Source organism: Sorex araneus, chromosome X, assembly GCF_027595985.1.
Source record: "Sorex araneus isolate mSorAra2 chromosome X, mSorAra2.pri, whole genome shotgun sequence".
Lineage (NCBI taxonomy): Eukaryota > Metazoa > Chordata > Mammalia > Eulipotyphla > Soricidae > Sorex > Sorex araneus.
The window spans coordinates 157,403,300-157,414,501 of record NC_073313.1 but is presented as its reverse complement, the minus strand read 5'-3'; the positions used below and the strand labels follow the sequence as shown (position 1 = coordinate 157,414,501).

Here is an 11,202-nt window from a genome sequence, read left to right as displayed (position 1 = left end):
ACAGGCGCGCCGCGGGCAGCCCGTGACGTCAGGCGCGCGCCGGGCCGGATCCGACAGGCGCGCCGCGGGCAGCCCGTGACGTCAGGCGCGCGCCGGGCTGGGAGGCCCCCGGCCGTCCCGGGGTCCTTGAGCGAGCGCCGGGGAGCCATGGCCTTGAGGCTGCTGAGGGTCGCGGCGGCGGCCGCCCCGCGCGCGGTGAGTGCGGCAGGCGGGGGTCTCGGCGGGGAGGGGCGCCCTCCGGGCCCGCGTTGCGGCGGTGAGTCTAGCGCGTCCCGGGGCGGCCGGTAGGTGGGGGGACGGGACGGGGGCCCGACGCAGGGGACACGGCCGGGTGCTTGAGAGGAGTGGGCCCCCGCAGGGTGGGGGGCAGTGGGGGCCCCGCAGGGTGGGGGGTTGGGGAGCACCTGCAGGATGGTGGGGAGGTGTGGGGGCCCCGCAAGGTGGGGGGCTAGGGGGACGCCTGCAGGGTGGGGGGTTGGGGAGCATCTGCAGGATGGTGGGGAGGTGTGGGGGCGCCTGCAGGGTGGGAGGTGGAGTGGGAGCTCCCGCAGGGTGGGGGAGGTGCTAGAGCCTTGCCGGGGGTGGGGGGCCCCTGCAGGGTGGGGGAGGTGCGGTAGCCTTGCCGGGGGTGGGGGGCACCTGCAGGATCGGGGGAGGGGTGTGGGGACCGTCCCTTTCCACCTTCCTCCCAGCTAGTGCTTGGTGATGTCGTTAAGCGAGCCGTTTGGGCAGTGAGGATGTGCCACTGACACAGACGGACAGCCGCCCCTGCGCCTTCTGCGGGGCCGGGCGCTTAGACCGGCAGCGGCAAACCCGGGACGTGGCCGTGGCTGCAGTGCACGATCTGTCTTCCAGAACGGAATTCACTCGAGTGCCCAGTGCGGGAGGCGCTACGGGCCGCTGGCCTTCGTGCTGGGGGAGAGAACCAGCAAGAAGCTGACGGAGTACAGCAAGGTCATCACCGTGGACGGCAACATCTGCTCCGGGAAAGGCAGCCTGGCCAAGGAGATCGCCCAGAAACTCGGTAAGAGCCCGGCCGTGCGCGCTCGGACTCCTGGTGTGGGGCGTCCCGACTCGGTGCTCCTTCCCACCCGGGTGGCCCAGCGCGGTGGGGGGGCCTATCTGAATGTCGTTGAGAAAACCGTTTCCTCCTTCCGAGCTGGGCGACTGACAGACGTGCTGTGGTGGCTGTGCCCGGGCGGGCCTTCCCGGAGCTGTGGAGGCTGCTGCTTCCTGGTGTTGGGCTGGTGGTCGCCCGCTGCCCGCCCAGGTCTCCGCCTGCAGGATCCAGGCTTGAGGGGGCGCTGACGAGCTCTGCCCTGCTGGGCACGTCTCCCCTGCAGGGCTGAAGCACTTTCCTGAAGCGGGGATCCACTATGCCGACAGCACCACGGGCGACGGGAGGCCCCTGGACGTGGAGTTCAGTGGGAACTGCAGCTTGGAGAAGTTCTACGATGACCCGAAGAGTAACGACGGGAACAGCTACCGCCTGCAGTCCTGGCTGTACGCCAGCCGCCTCCTGCAGTACGCCGACGCCCTGGAGCACCTGCTGAGCACAGGTGCGAGCCGCTGGGCCTCAGGGACGGCCGCAGTGTCCACTTTTCCTAGGGCCTTTGGCAAGGCAGGCTCTTTGATTCCGGCGCACCCCGAGGGCCACAGGGCTGCTTCAGAGGGAAGGTGGCGTCGTGACCTCAGGGACAGGGATTCCTGGGCGTGGCACTGGGGCGCAGATGGCAGGGATGGAGCGAGAGGAGCCTCTGAGGGCCTGAGCAGGGAGCCCACAGATTGGGTTCAGCCAACAGTGCGTCACTGCTGTCTGCTGTGCCCTGGCCGGGCCTAGACTGCCGAGGTGGGCCAAAGTGGACGAGGGGCCGGTGAGGGGGGGTAGCAGGAGCATCGGGGCTGTTGGGGGCGGTGGGAAGTAGAACCCGCCGGGGGTGGGTCCCCACACGTGCCAGCCAGTGACAACCGTGAGCTCCCGAGTGCTGGGGTATGTGTGTGCGCGTACATGCGGTTGCTCATTTGTGGGGGTGTGAAGACAGTGTGGGGGAGTTTCTAGGGGCACAGGGAGACTGTTGGGGTGTGTGTTTACAGTTTGGGGTGTGCAGACTGTCGGGTGTGTTTGGAGTGTTGGTATGTGCAGAGTGATGGGGTGTGTAGAGCATGGGGGGGGGCACATATACGTTTGTAGACGTGAGATTTGTATGTAGGGTGCAGACTGTGGGGCTGTATGGAGTGTGGAGTGTGTAGCGTTCCAGGCGTGTGTGTGTCATATCCATTGTAGGGGCGGATGTTGGGAGTTCCGGGGGGGGGGGGCGGGGAGAATGATTGCAGACTGGCGCTGTGCAGAACACCGTCTGCATCCGGCTGCTGCAGTGGCCTGGCCCCTCGAGTGTGGGGGTCCAGAGGGGCAGGAATGCCCTTGCAGCTGCCCGTGGGGGCTGTCCCGTAGTGGATGGCAGCGGGTCGGCATGGCCACAGCCCACCTGTCCCGGGCCTGGGGGAAGCCCGCATCTGCCTCCCAGGCCACGAAGCGGGCTTCCCCCAGGCCACGAAGCGTCGAGTGTGTGCGGATGCGGGGGAGCACGGGAGGGCACCATCCCCTCAGGGTGGGGGGCTCAGGAACAGGGTGCCTTGGGGGATCCTGGTGGTTCAGGGTGCGCTCCCGTTCAGGTACCGGGTGTGTGGGGACACTCCTGGGGCGAGCAGGACATCCTGACTTCACGTCGTTCCGGAAACTGCTCTCCTGCCACCCACCCGCACGCCCCTCACAGGTGCCGAGAGAGGGGGCCTGCTCCCCTCTGACGTCCTTGTCCGTGTCCCCGCAGGCCAGGGCGTGGTGCTGGAACGCTCCATCTTCAGCGACTTCGTCTTCTTGGACGCCATGTACAAGCAGGGCTTCGTCAGGAAGCAGTGTGAGTCCGAGGGGCGCCGCCCTCAGGGGCGGGGCTGGGAAGGGGGCCCTGGTGCTGCCCGCACTGCCCCGGCCGCCTCTGCAGTCTCTGGGCGTCGGAGCAAGCCCGTGGTTTCCGTGGGTGTCGGGTCAGCCACGCCTGCCGCACTGGAGCGTCCCCTGTGCGAAGCTGCAGGCAGTTTGTGACGAGGCTCCTGGGGATCCCGTCTGGGAGTGGGGTGTCTGCTTTCCCCGGGGGTGGGGGCTGCCAAGCCCCTTCTCCGTGCACCCCAAGGACACGGCTCCCCACCCTGCCGCGCTCTTGGGGTTCTGAGAGCAGAGAAGTCGTTTGGGTTTGGGGCCCACACTCGGCGGTGCCCGGGCTTCCTCCTGGCAGGGAACCGTAAACGGTCCCCGGGGTTGAGCGGGTGAGCCGCGTGCGGGTGAATTCCCAGCTGCTGAACTCTCGCCCCAGCCCCCATCGGCCATTCTGGGGGGATGGTCATAGTCTCGGGGACCCTGTGGGGGGAGCCAGCCTGGCAGTGCTTGGGGAGCCGAGACCCCGGCCTCGAGTGCTGCCCGGCCCACGGCTGGCGCTTTCCCTCCGGGTTGCGGGCAGCTGCGCCTGGCTGTGACGTGGCTGTCCCGACCCTCGGTGGGCCCTGGGAGGTGGGCTGGGAAGGGGGCCGGGAAATGCGGCTGAGCCATTCCTTCGGGCTCGGTGTTGTGCTGTGGGCTGACCGCTGTGCGGATCGAGTGGGTGCCGCGTGGCAGTGACGGGTGCCCCCGTCCCGTGTGCAGGTGTGGACCATTACTACGAGGTGCGGAAGGTCACCCTCTGTGAGTACCTGCCACCCCACGTCGTGGTCTACGTGGACGTCCCGGTCCCCGAGATCCAGAGCCGGATCCAGAAGAAAGGGAATGTAAGGAGCCTGCTCCCCTCGGCCCCCGCCCTGTGGTGTCAGTTGAGAGGGACCCCATGGCCTGGGCACGGCCCTGGACCCTCCCATGGGCTCTGGGGCAATGCCGGGCAGGGGTGGGCGGGGCTTCTGTTCCAGACTGCCCCTCCCCGTGGCACAGTGTCCTGGGGTCCCGGAGGGGCTAGAAGTGGCCCTTCCTGAGGGTGGGTGCCCGGGCCTGAGCCTCCTGCCCTCCTGCCCATTGCTAGTGCCATGACGCCCTCTTGCTTAGGGGTGACTAAAGCAAGAAGTAGCCTTTAGGCTTTCAGGACCATTCCTCCCAGGGTCAAAGGACAGGATTGCAAGCCTGAGAGACGCGGTGACCTTGGGGCTGGAGCAGCTGCACAGCGGCTGACCCAGCTCCGACCCCGGCATCCCATAGGGTCCCCCAAGCACTGCCCGGAGCGATTCCTGAGTGCAGAGCCAGCATGACCCCTGAGCACTGCCAGGTGTGGTCCCCAAACCCAAGCATAAAAAGCCATTCTCCTCTGTGGAATGATCCAGTTACTGGTCTGGTCTGTGCCGCTGAAGCAAGCCTGTGTTCAAGTTCCGCGGCAGCTGCCTTGTTGGGTCGGAATCCAGCCTGGAGGGACAGAGTCCCCATCTTCCTGGGGTAGACCTGACGGCCAGAGCCAGGCAGGCCTCTGTGCAGTAAAGGGGTAGCTCACCCGGGACCACAGTCAGGTGACGGGGGTGGCAGAGCGAGCAGGCGCCCGCCTAGGTCAGCCTCCGGCGTCCTGCGGCTCGGGGTGGGTGGGTGCTTGGTGGAGGAGGGGGTGTCGGTGTTTCACCTGTCCTTCCTGCCTCTGTCCAGCCGCATGAGAAGAAGGTGTCCCCTGCCTATCTCCAGGACATCGAGGATGCCTACAAGCAGACTTTTCTCCCGGAGATGAGGTGAGTGCAGCCAGTGCCCTGCACTGAGGGGGTCTGGGCTCTCACGGCCGGTGCTGTCTGGGCTCGGTGCTGGGTTATGGGGTGCTGGGCTCACTGCGGGTGCTGTCTGGGCTCCCTGCTGGGTTATGGGGCGCTGGGCTCACTGCGGGTGCAGTCTGGGCTCGGTGCTGGGTTATGGGGCTCTGGGCTCTCACTGCAGGTGCTGTCTGGGCTCGGTGCTGGGTTATGGGGCGCTGGGCTCTCACTGCGGGTGCTGTCTGGGCTCGGTGCTGGGTTATGGGGTCTGGGCTCTCACTGCGGGTGCTGTCCTGGGTGTCCGTCGCGGTCACGTGAGGACAGAGCAGACCGTGTTTCTGTTGGGTCGGGAGGGCGGGCTGGCTCCAGGTTTGCTGCTTTGGGCGATGCTTGCATTCCAAAGGGAGCCGGGCGGGAGAGGCTGCAGCAAGGGCGTTGTCCCAGCTGCCTCCAGAGCTCTGGCCACACAGGGTCTTTCCTGGGAGGGGTTCGGGGCAGTCATCAGCCCCCTCGTCCCTTAACTTTGGGAGAATCGGACCAGGGTCCAGCTCCGTGGAGGCAGGCAGGTTCCAGTAGCTCAGTCGCGGGGCTTGATCCTGAGGTCATGGCAATCAGGATTGTCCAGTGCTTAGTGGGGCTTCCCGTCCTGGACCTGTGTTGGGGTTCAGCTCGTGAGTTCCGAGGTTTGGGAGGTTTTACTCTCAGGGCTGAAAACTAGACCCAGGGGCGGGGGACGGGGGTTCCTACCCATGGGCTTCCCCAGTGACCACGGCCAGAGTCAGCAGCAGGGTGGTCCTCCCTCCGCTATTCGGCTGCTCCCCAGGGAGGCCTCCCCGGTGGCATGCTGGCCTCATGGGTCTCCTCGGTGTGTCCATGGCGGCCTCGAAGAGGAGGGGACCGCTGTGCCGTCCCGCCTGGGCAGTGTTCTCCGGGAGGGCATGGGAGCCTACTGTGCCCATCCAGCCGGGCCTCGATTCCTCCCTTCAGCTTGTCCTTGACAGCCGTGCCCTGGGCCATCGTGCCCGGCTCCTCCAAAGGGCAGCCCCTGCCCTACCCACCGCCGTCGTGCTGTGCTTCCCTCCTCGGGTGGCCTTAGGCCTGGCCACTTAGCGTCTTATTTGTCTTTTCCTTGTAGTGAAAAGTGTGAGGTTTTGCAGTACACCGCAAGGGAAGCTCAAGACGCAGAAAAGGTAAGAAAGCGTATAAGATGTTTGTAATCGTTTCTAGGTTTGATGCCGGCCTGAGGGTCCAGCAGACAGATAACCCCCAGTCGCTTCTCGCTGTTCTGAGAAGTGTCTCACTCCCTCGCCTGTCGAGCGGCCGCCTCCCGCAGGCCCGGGGCTGCTGTTCTCGAGTGATGCCGTTTGTGGCTGTGGAAGGTAGAACGGGGCAGGCAGGGACGGGCGCGCTCTCATGGGGTCAGCAGCACCCTATGGAGTAGGTTGCTTGTATTTGCCTTCCTGACCCCTTTTCTGGGGGCTGATTTGTTTGCACATTGTCATAGTGGTTCAGGTGGCTCTTCTCAGAAGTCACCCGTCCCGCAGACAGTGTGGTCTGAGCTCACACCTCTGAGCCCGAGGGCTCCTGGCTTTGGTTGTTCGGGGACAGTGTGGCAGGGAAGGGAGGTTCTTGGGGGGGAACGGAGGCACATCGTTTCTGGGAACTAAACTCTGGTCTGTGTTGAGTCAGCTGTTTCCTCCTAGGACCTGTAGGGAAATGAGTGATTTCTCAGAGTGCTGCTTCCTGCACCCTCCGTCTTTTTATTTGGTTTGGGGCCACACGAGGGCTTACTCCTGGCTCTGTGCTCGAGATCACTCCTGGCGCGCTTGGGGTATCAACTGGGGTGCCGGGGACCGGACTCAGCTATGTGCAAAGCCAGCGCTCCTCTGCCCAGCTCTCTGGCCCCTGCCCTTCCTGCCAGCATGCAAGAATGTTCTGTTCCACTCCAGAGACGCTGGGCAAAGCCCCCAGACCGAGCCCCTCCAGCAGCCGACCTATGAGGCAGGCGAGCTGATGAGGTGGCGGCAGAAGCCATCACGCGGCCCTCGCCCTCACGCTGGCCTTCCCTGTCCAGGTGGTGGAGGACATTGAATACCTCAAGTATGACAAAGGGCCGTGGCTCGACCAGGACGACCGCACATTCCACAACCTGCGGATGCTGTGAGTGGGGTGCCGGGTGCCGGGTAGTGCGGCCGGTGTCAGGGCTGGGGTCTCGGGCGGCCTCTGGGGGAGTGAGCCCCAGCCCCACAGCCGTGGGGGCCGCCGGCATGGTCTCCGGAAGGTGTGAGTGAGCTCTGGGGACGTGGCCTTGAGTTGGCCCCCTGCTGGCTCCTCGCCGCCCCCTGCTGTCCCCAGGCTCGTCTGTGCGCCTGCCCGGTCAGCTTGTATCGAATGGCCTTTCCGGGCAGGCGGGCCTTGCTGCAGGCTGTATGCGCGTGTGTGGCCGCGGGGCGACCCCCCCAGCCCCTGCTCCTCCTGTGGGGTGCACAGGTCACTCCTGCTTTCGTGCCAGAAGTTGTGACTTGCAGTCCCTGCTGCAGAAGGAGCTTCGTCCCCTGCTGTCGCTGCTCCCGGTCAGCCGCCCCTGCCCAGGGGGTCCTGACAGCTCGCTGCGGGAGTTTGGTTTTTGTTTGAGCCCCGTTTCTTAGCTCGGGGCCTGAAAGGAAATTACGGCCAGTTTTCCGCTCCGTTTACCAGCCCTGCTTGTTCCGTCTGGGCCAGACCCCTGGCAGGCACTCTGTAATCTTGCGTGTGGTGGGGCCGAGTTGTGGGGTGTGTACCCTTACATATATGTGTGCTTGCTTGCATGTGCGTGCGTGTGTGTGTGTGTGTGTGTGTGTGCGTGCTCATGTTGCAGCATTTCCCATGTGTTGGCCTCATCTTCCCCCTTCCCTGGGGTCCCAACCCTGGTCCCTTTGTGGCTGCTTGACCCTCCCGAGGAGGGTGTGCCCTGCTGTGGCCTCCCTGGGACACTCGGGGGAGGTGCGGCCTGCAGCTCCTCGGGGATGCTGAGAGGGAATTTCATGCTTTCCCTGTTTGTGTTGCTCGCCCCTTGACAGCGTCCTCCCTCGCAGTCTGGCTCTGGGATGTCCTCAGGGCCTGCACTCCCTGGGCTGGTCTCAGCGTGGCTGAGGCAGGGCGGGAAGGGGCAGCCGGGCATCTCCGCGTCTCCGGATGGCGCGGCTGCTCTGGGCCCGGTCCCGCCAGGCTGTTTCTCTAGGATTGGGGGATTATTTCAAAGTGTAGAAAAAGCCAAACCACCTGCAGCCCTGATAGCTGTTAACAGGTGAAAAGGTGACCTTCGGGTTCAGTTGAGTTTGTTCTGTAGCGTCACTTTAACAAATACCCGGGCGTAATGCACCTAGGATAATATTTGCCTGTTAAAAGTTTTAACATTGGCGTGCGCCCTGGATAGGCCTATGGGCCGACTCCTCTGTCAGCCAGGCCTGCTGGCACCGAGGCTGGCCGGGGGGTGTGGCGCCTCAGGGGCATCAGGGACGGTGGGGACTGTGTGCCTGTGCAGGGACTTGGGCACCAGACAGACGCCTCCTGCGCCCCCACTTTGCCTCTCGCCTGCAGCCCCGGGGCTCTGTTCAGACTTGAATTCAGAGAAGCCACTCGTGGCAGTGTCCGCGTCCTGGCTCTTGGGTGTGTGAGTGGCGTCCGGTGCTCTGTGTTCATCCCAGCCAGAGAAGTGTGTGGACGGCCACCAGCCACGGGGCGCCCCCGGTGCCATGACGTGAGCTCGTGTGACCTGTCGCCCGCCTTCTCAGGGTGCAGAACAAGCTGGAGGTGCTGAAGTACACGACCATCCCCGTGTACCTCCCCGAGATCACCATCGGCGCCCACCAGAGCGACCGCGTCTTCCGCAAGTTCACCGAGGTGAGCCGTGGGGCCACCACGGGGTTGGCGGCAGGTTTGGGGTGTCCACGTCCCTGTCCACTCCTCTGGCTTGGGAGCCTCCAGTAAGTGACTTGGTTGTCGTGAGAACCACCTGGAGTCGTTGGAGAGGTCGGCCCGGGCCGGGACTGAGCGGCAACTCCTGTGCCTGGCAGGGGTGCGGCCCGGGCTCAGCCCTCAGGCGACCCACGGCTCCTCCCTCAGCGCCACCAGCTCCTCCTCACAGCCTGCAGCCCCCACTCTGGCCTCTTCCTCCCTGCGGCCCCCGCAGTGTCCCCCCCCGCCCCCACAGTCAGCACCTTGTATCCAGTGTCCCCATTCGGTCACAGGGTGGCCCCAGAGGGGTGGTGGGTGCAGCGCTGCCCCGGGCCTAGGAGTTCCCGCCTCAGGGACTTCACAGCCCTGGAGGGAGCAGGGGAGAGACAGCCAGTCGGCCGTCAGAAGCAGCGGGTAGCGCTGAGCAGCCTCGAGCACTCGAGGGTGGGGGTCCTTGCTGCAGTGTCCACTGCGCCCCACCAGGGGTGTCTGCACATGCGGGTGTGGACCCCCGTTCTCGGAATCCCGGCCGCCTCTCCCCGTGGTTGCTGCATTTCGGGTGCAAGTCCCCTGTCCCTTCAGCCCCCGGGCCCAGCCCGAGGTGCTTGCACGGCCAGCTGGGCACGCGAGGAGCCGGCTGTCCTGCCGGCTGCTGTCACCCATCGCTGTGCTGTCTCTGGGGGTCTGGGTCGGCAGAGCCGCAGCCCCGTGTGAGCGAGTGGCACGTGCGTGTCGAGTAGCTCTCCGGTTCGCTCTGCAAATTGCTCCTCAAAACCCAAAGGATTCCTGAGGTGACTCCAGTCTCGTCTCCCGACCACGCCCATGATGGCGTCATCGGGAAGCGACTTGAGGCCCGGGCCCTGTGTGTGGCCCCGATCTCCCAGTGCCTCACGCTGGACTCGTGCCCCTGCTGTCCCGACGTTCTTTCCCCCTGTGGCCCGCCCATGTCCGTGGGCCACCACACCTGGGTTCCCTCCACAGTAGCCGGGACAGCCAGGAAGAAGGCCTGTGTCCAGGCCTGTGTCTGGCCCCTACTCAGCCCTCAGGGGCCCCAGGTGGCCCCGACCAGTGCTCAGCAAGGCCCTGGGGCTCCCCCAGAGCTCTGGCCCGGCCTTTGCAGGTGCACTTCCTGCCGCCCGGGTGGGTGGCCGCAGGGAGGGCAGGGCGGCCTGCAGGGCGCGGCCCACTCACAGGCCTCTCCCCACAGCTTCCGGGCCGTAAGTACTGCCCCGGCTACAACGAGGACGTGGGCGACCAGTGGATCTGGCTGAAGTGAGCACCAGGCACCCACCATGGCCGAGGACTGTCTGTGGGTGCCCAGGCGGCATGAAGGGGTTCCAGCCCCGCGGGGCCTCCCCTGCACCACCCGGAGCCTGAGGAATAAACGTCTCTGCCTCTGCCCCTGTGCACGCACCATGTCGGGCCCACCGCACCCCTGCAGCTCCTTTAAGTCCTTCGGGTCCTTCAGGCTCAGCCGCTGCCTGCGGGGAGGGGCTTGGAGAGAGGGCAGAGCCAGCCGAGCCAGCCGAGCCCCTCGGGAAGGAGGTGGGCCCACAGCAGAAATGTCTGTCCAGCCCCCCAGGAATCTCGGGGCGAAGACCCATATTCCCTCGCCCCCAGGCTGCCATCGGAGGGGGGGGGAGGGTGCAGCTTTCGGTGGGATCCCGGGCAAGAGCGGACGGACACCTGCTGGACAAGTGTCTAGGACGGTGCCCCCAACCCTGTCGGATTTGAAGAGGCTATCACTCCCCTTGTACCCAGGGATCCCCTGTCACCGATGTGACGCATTCTTGCATCCAGATCTCAGCTGTGACCGGGCAGCAGTGACGTGGCTCCCACGTGGCTTCCCTGCTGTCCAGCACTGTTTCCTGCCTGACGCCAGTCTCATCCAGCTGGGGCTAGATTTGGGAGGAGGCCGGGTTGGCAGTGGCCGTCTGCCCCCTGTCCAGGATTGCTGCTCAGCTGAGCGCTGGGGCCCAGGCCGTCTGCAGCTTCCCGCCAAGGTCAGCACCTGCTGATACCCCGCTGGCCTCAAATCCCCGGCGATGAAGGTGGAAGGCACCGTTTGTGCCCCGGATGGAGCCCGGCCTTGGCCTTGGGCCTCCGCATTATTAGTACGTCCATCACTCCACAGCAGCTTCCGTGGACAGCGAGGAGTTCCCGCCCTGACAGTCACTGTCACGTGTCAGGGTGAGCCACAGGTCTGGCCGCCATGGCCCACAATCTGCCCTGCTCCGTGCGGGCCCAGGCTCGCCATGTCCACATCCACAGAGTTCTGGGGCCAGAGCAGTGGCCTGCGGGGTTCTAGAGCTCGGGCCACATGTGGCGGTGGTGAATGCCTTTCAAGGCCACAGACTGGGCAGGAGCAGAGGGCATGGGAGAGGTGGAAGGTACCAGAGTGGGGGAGGGGGAGACAAGGGGAGAGGAAGGGGCTCCGGGACCTTGCCCAGTAGCTCCTGTCCAAACTGCCACTGACGCCGTCCGCTCGGAAGCGCCTGTCTCCCC

The 11,202-nt window shown here is 65.5% G+C and overlaps 1 protein-coding gene across 1 annotated transcript; it reads left to right on the top strand.

Moving 5' to 3' along the window:
• The first annotated feature begins 43 nt into the window (after positions 1–43).
• Positions 44–10,096, top strand: NDUFA10 (NADH:ubiquinone oxidoreductase subunit A10). The gene is made up of 10 exons (XM_055120741.1): positions 44–195; positions 856–1,024; positions 1,344–1,559; positions 2,829–2,915; positions 3,695–3,816; positions 4,667–4,746; positions 5,897–5,951; positions 6,836–6,921; positions 8,535–8,643; positions 9,905–10,096. The coding sequence occupies exons 1-10, from the start codon at positions 148–150 to the stop codon at positions 9,971–9,973; spliced, it is 1,041 nt and encodes a 346-aa protein (XP_054976716.1). The 5' UTR covers positions 44–147; the 3' UTR covers positions 9,974–10,096.
• Positions 10,097–11,202: the final 1,106 nt, after the last annotated feature.

What these genes read in the sequence shown, in the direction of transcription:
- NDUFA10 (XM_055120741.1), top strand. Translation starts at nt 148, where the DNA reads ATGGCCTTGAGGCTGCTGAGGGTCGCGGCGGCGGCCGCCCCGCGCGCG. An exon ending in GGATCCAGAAGAAAGGGAAT is followed by an intron (nt 3,817 to 4,666) that starts GTAAGGAGCCTG and finishes GCCTCTGTCCAG; the next exon opens with CCGCATGAGAAGAAGGTGTC. An exon ending in TTCCACAACCTGCGGATGCT is followed by an intron (nt 6,922 to 8,534) that starts GTGAGTGGGGTG and finishes CCGCCTTCTCAG; the next exon opens with GGTGCAGAACAAGCTGGAGG.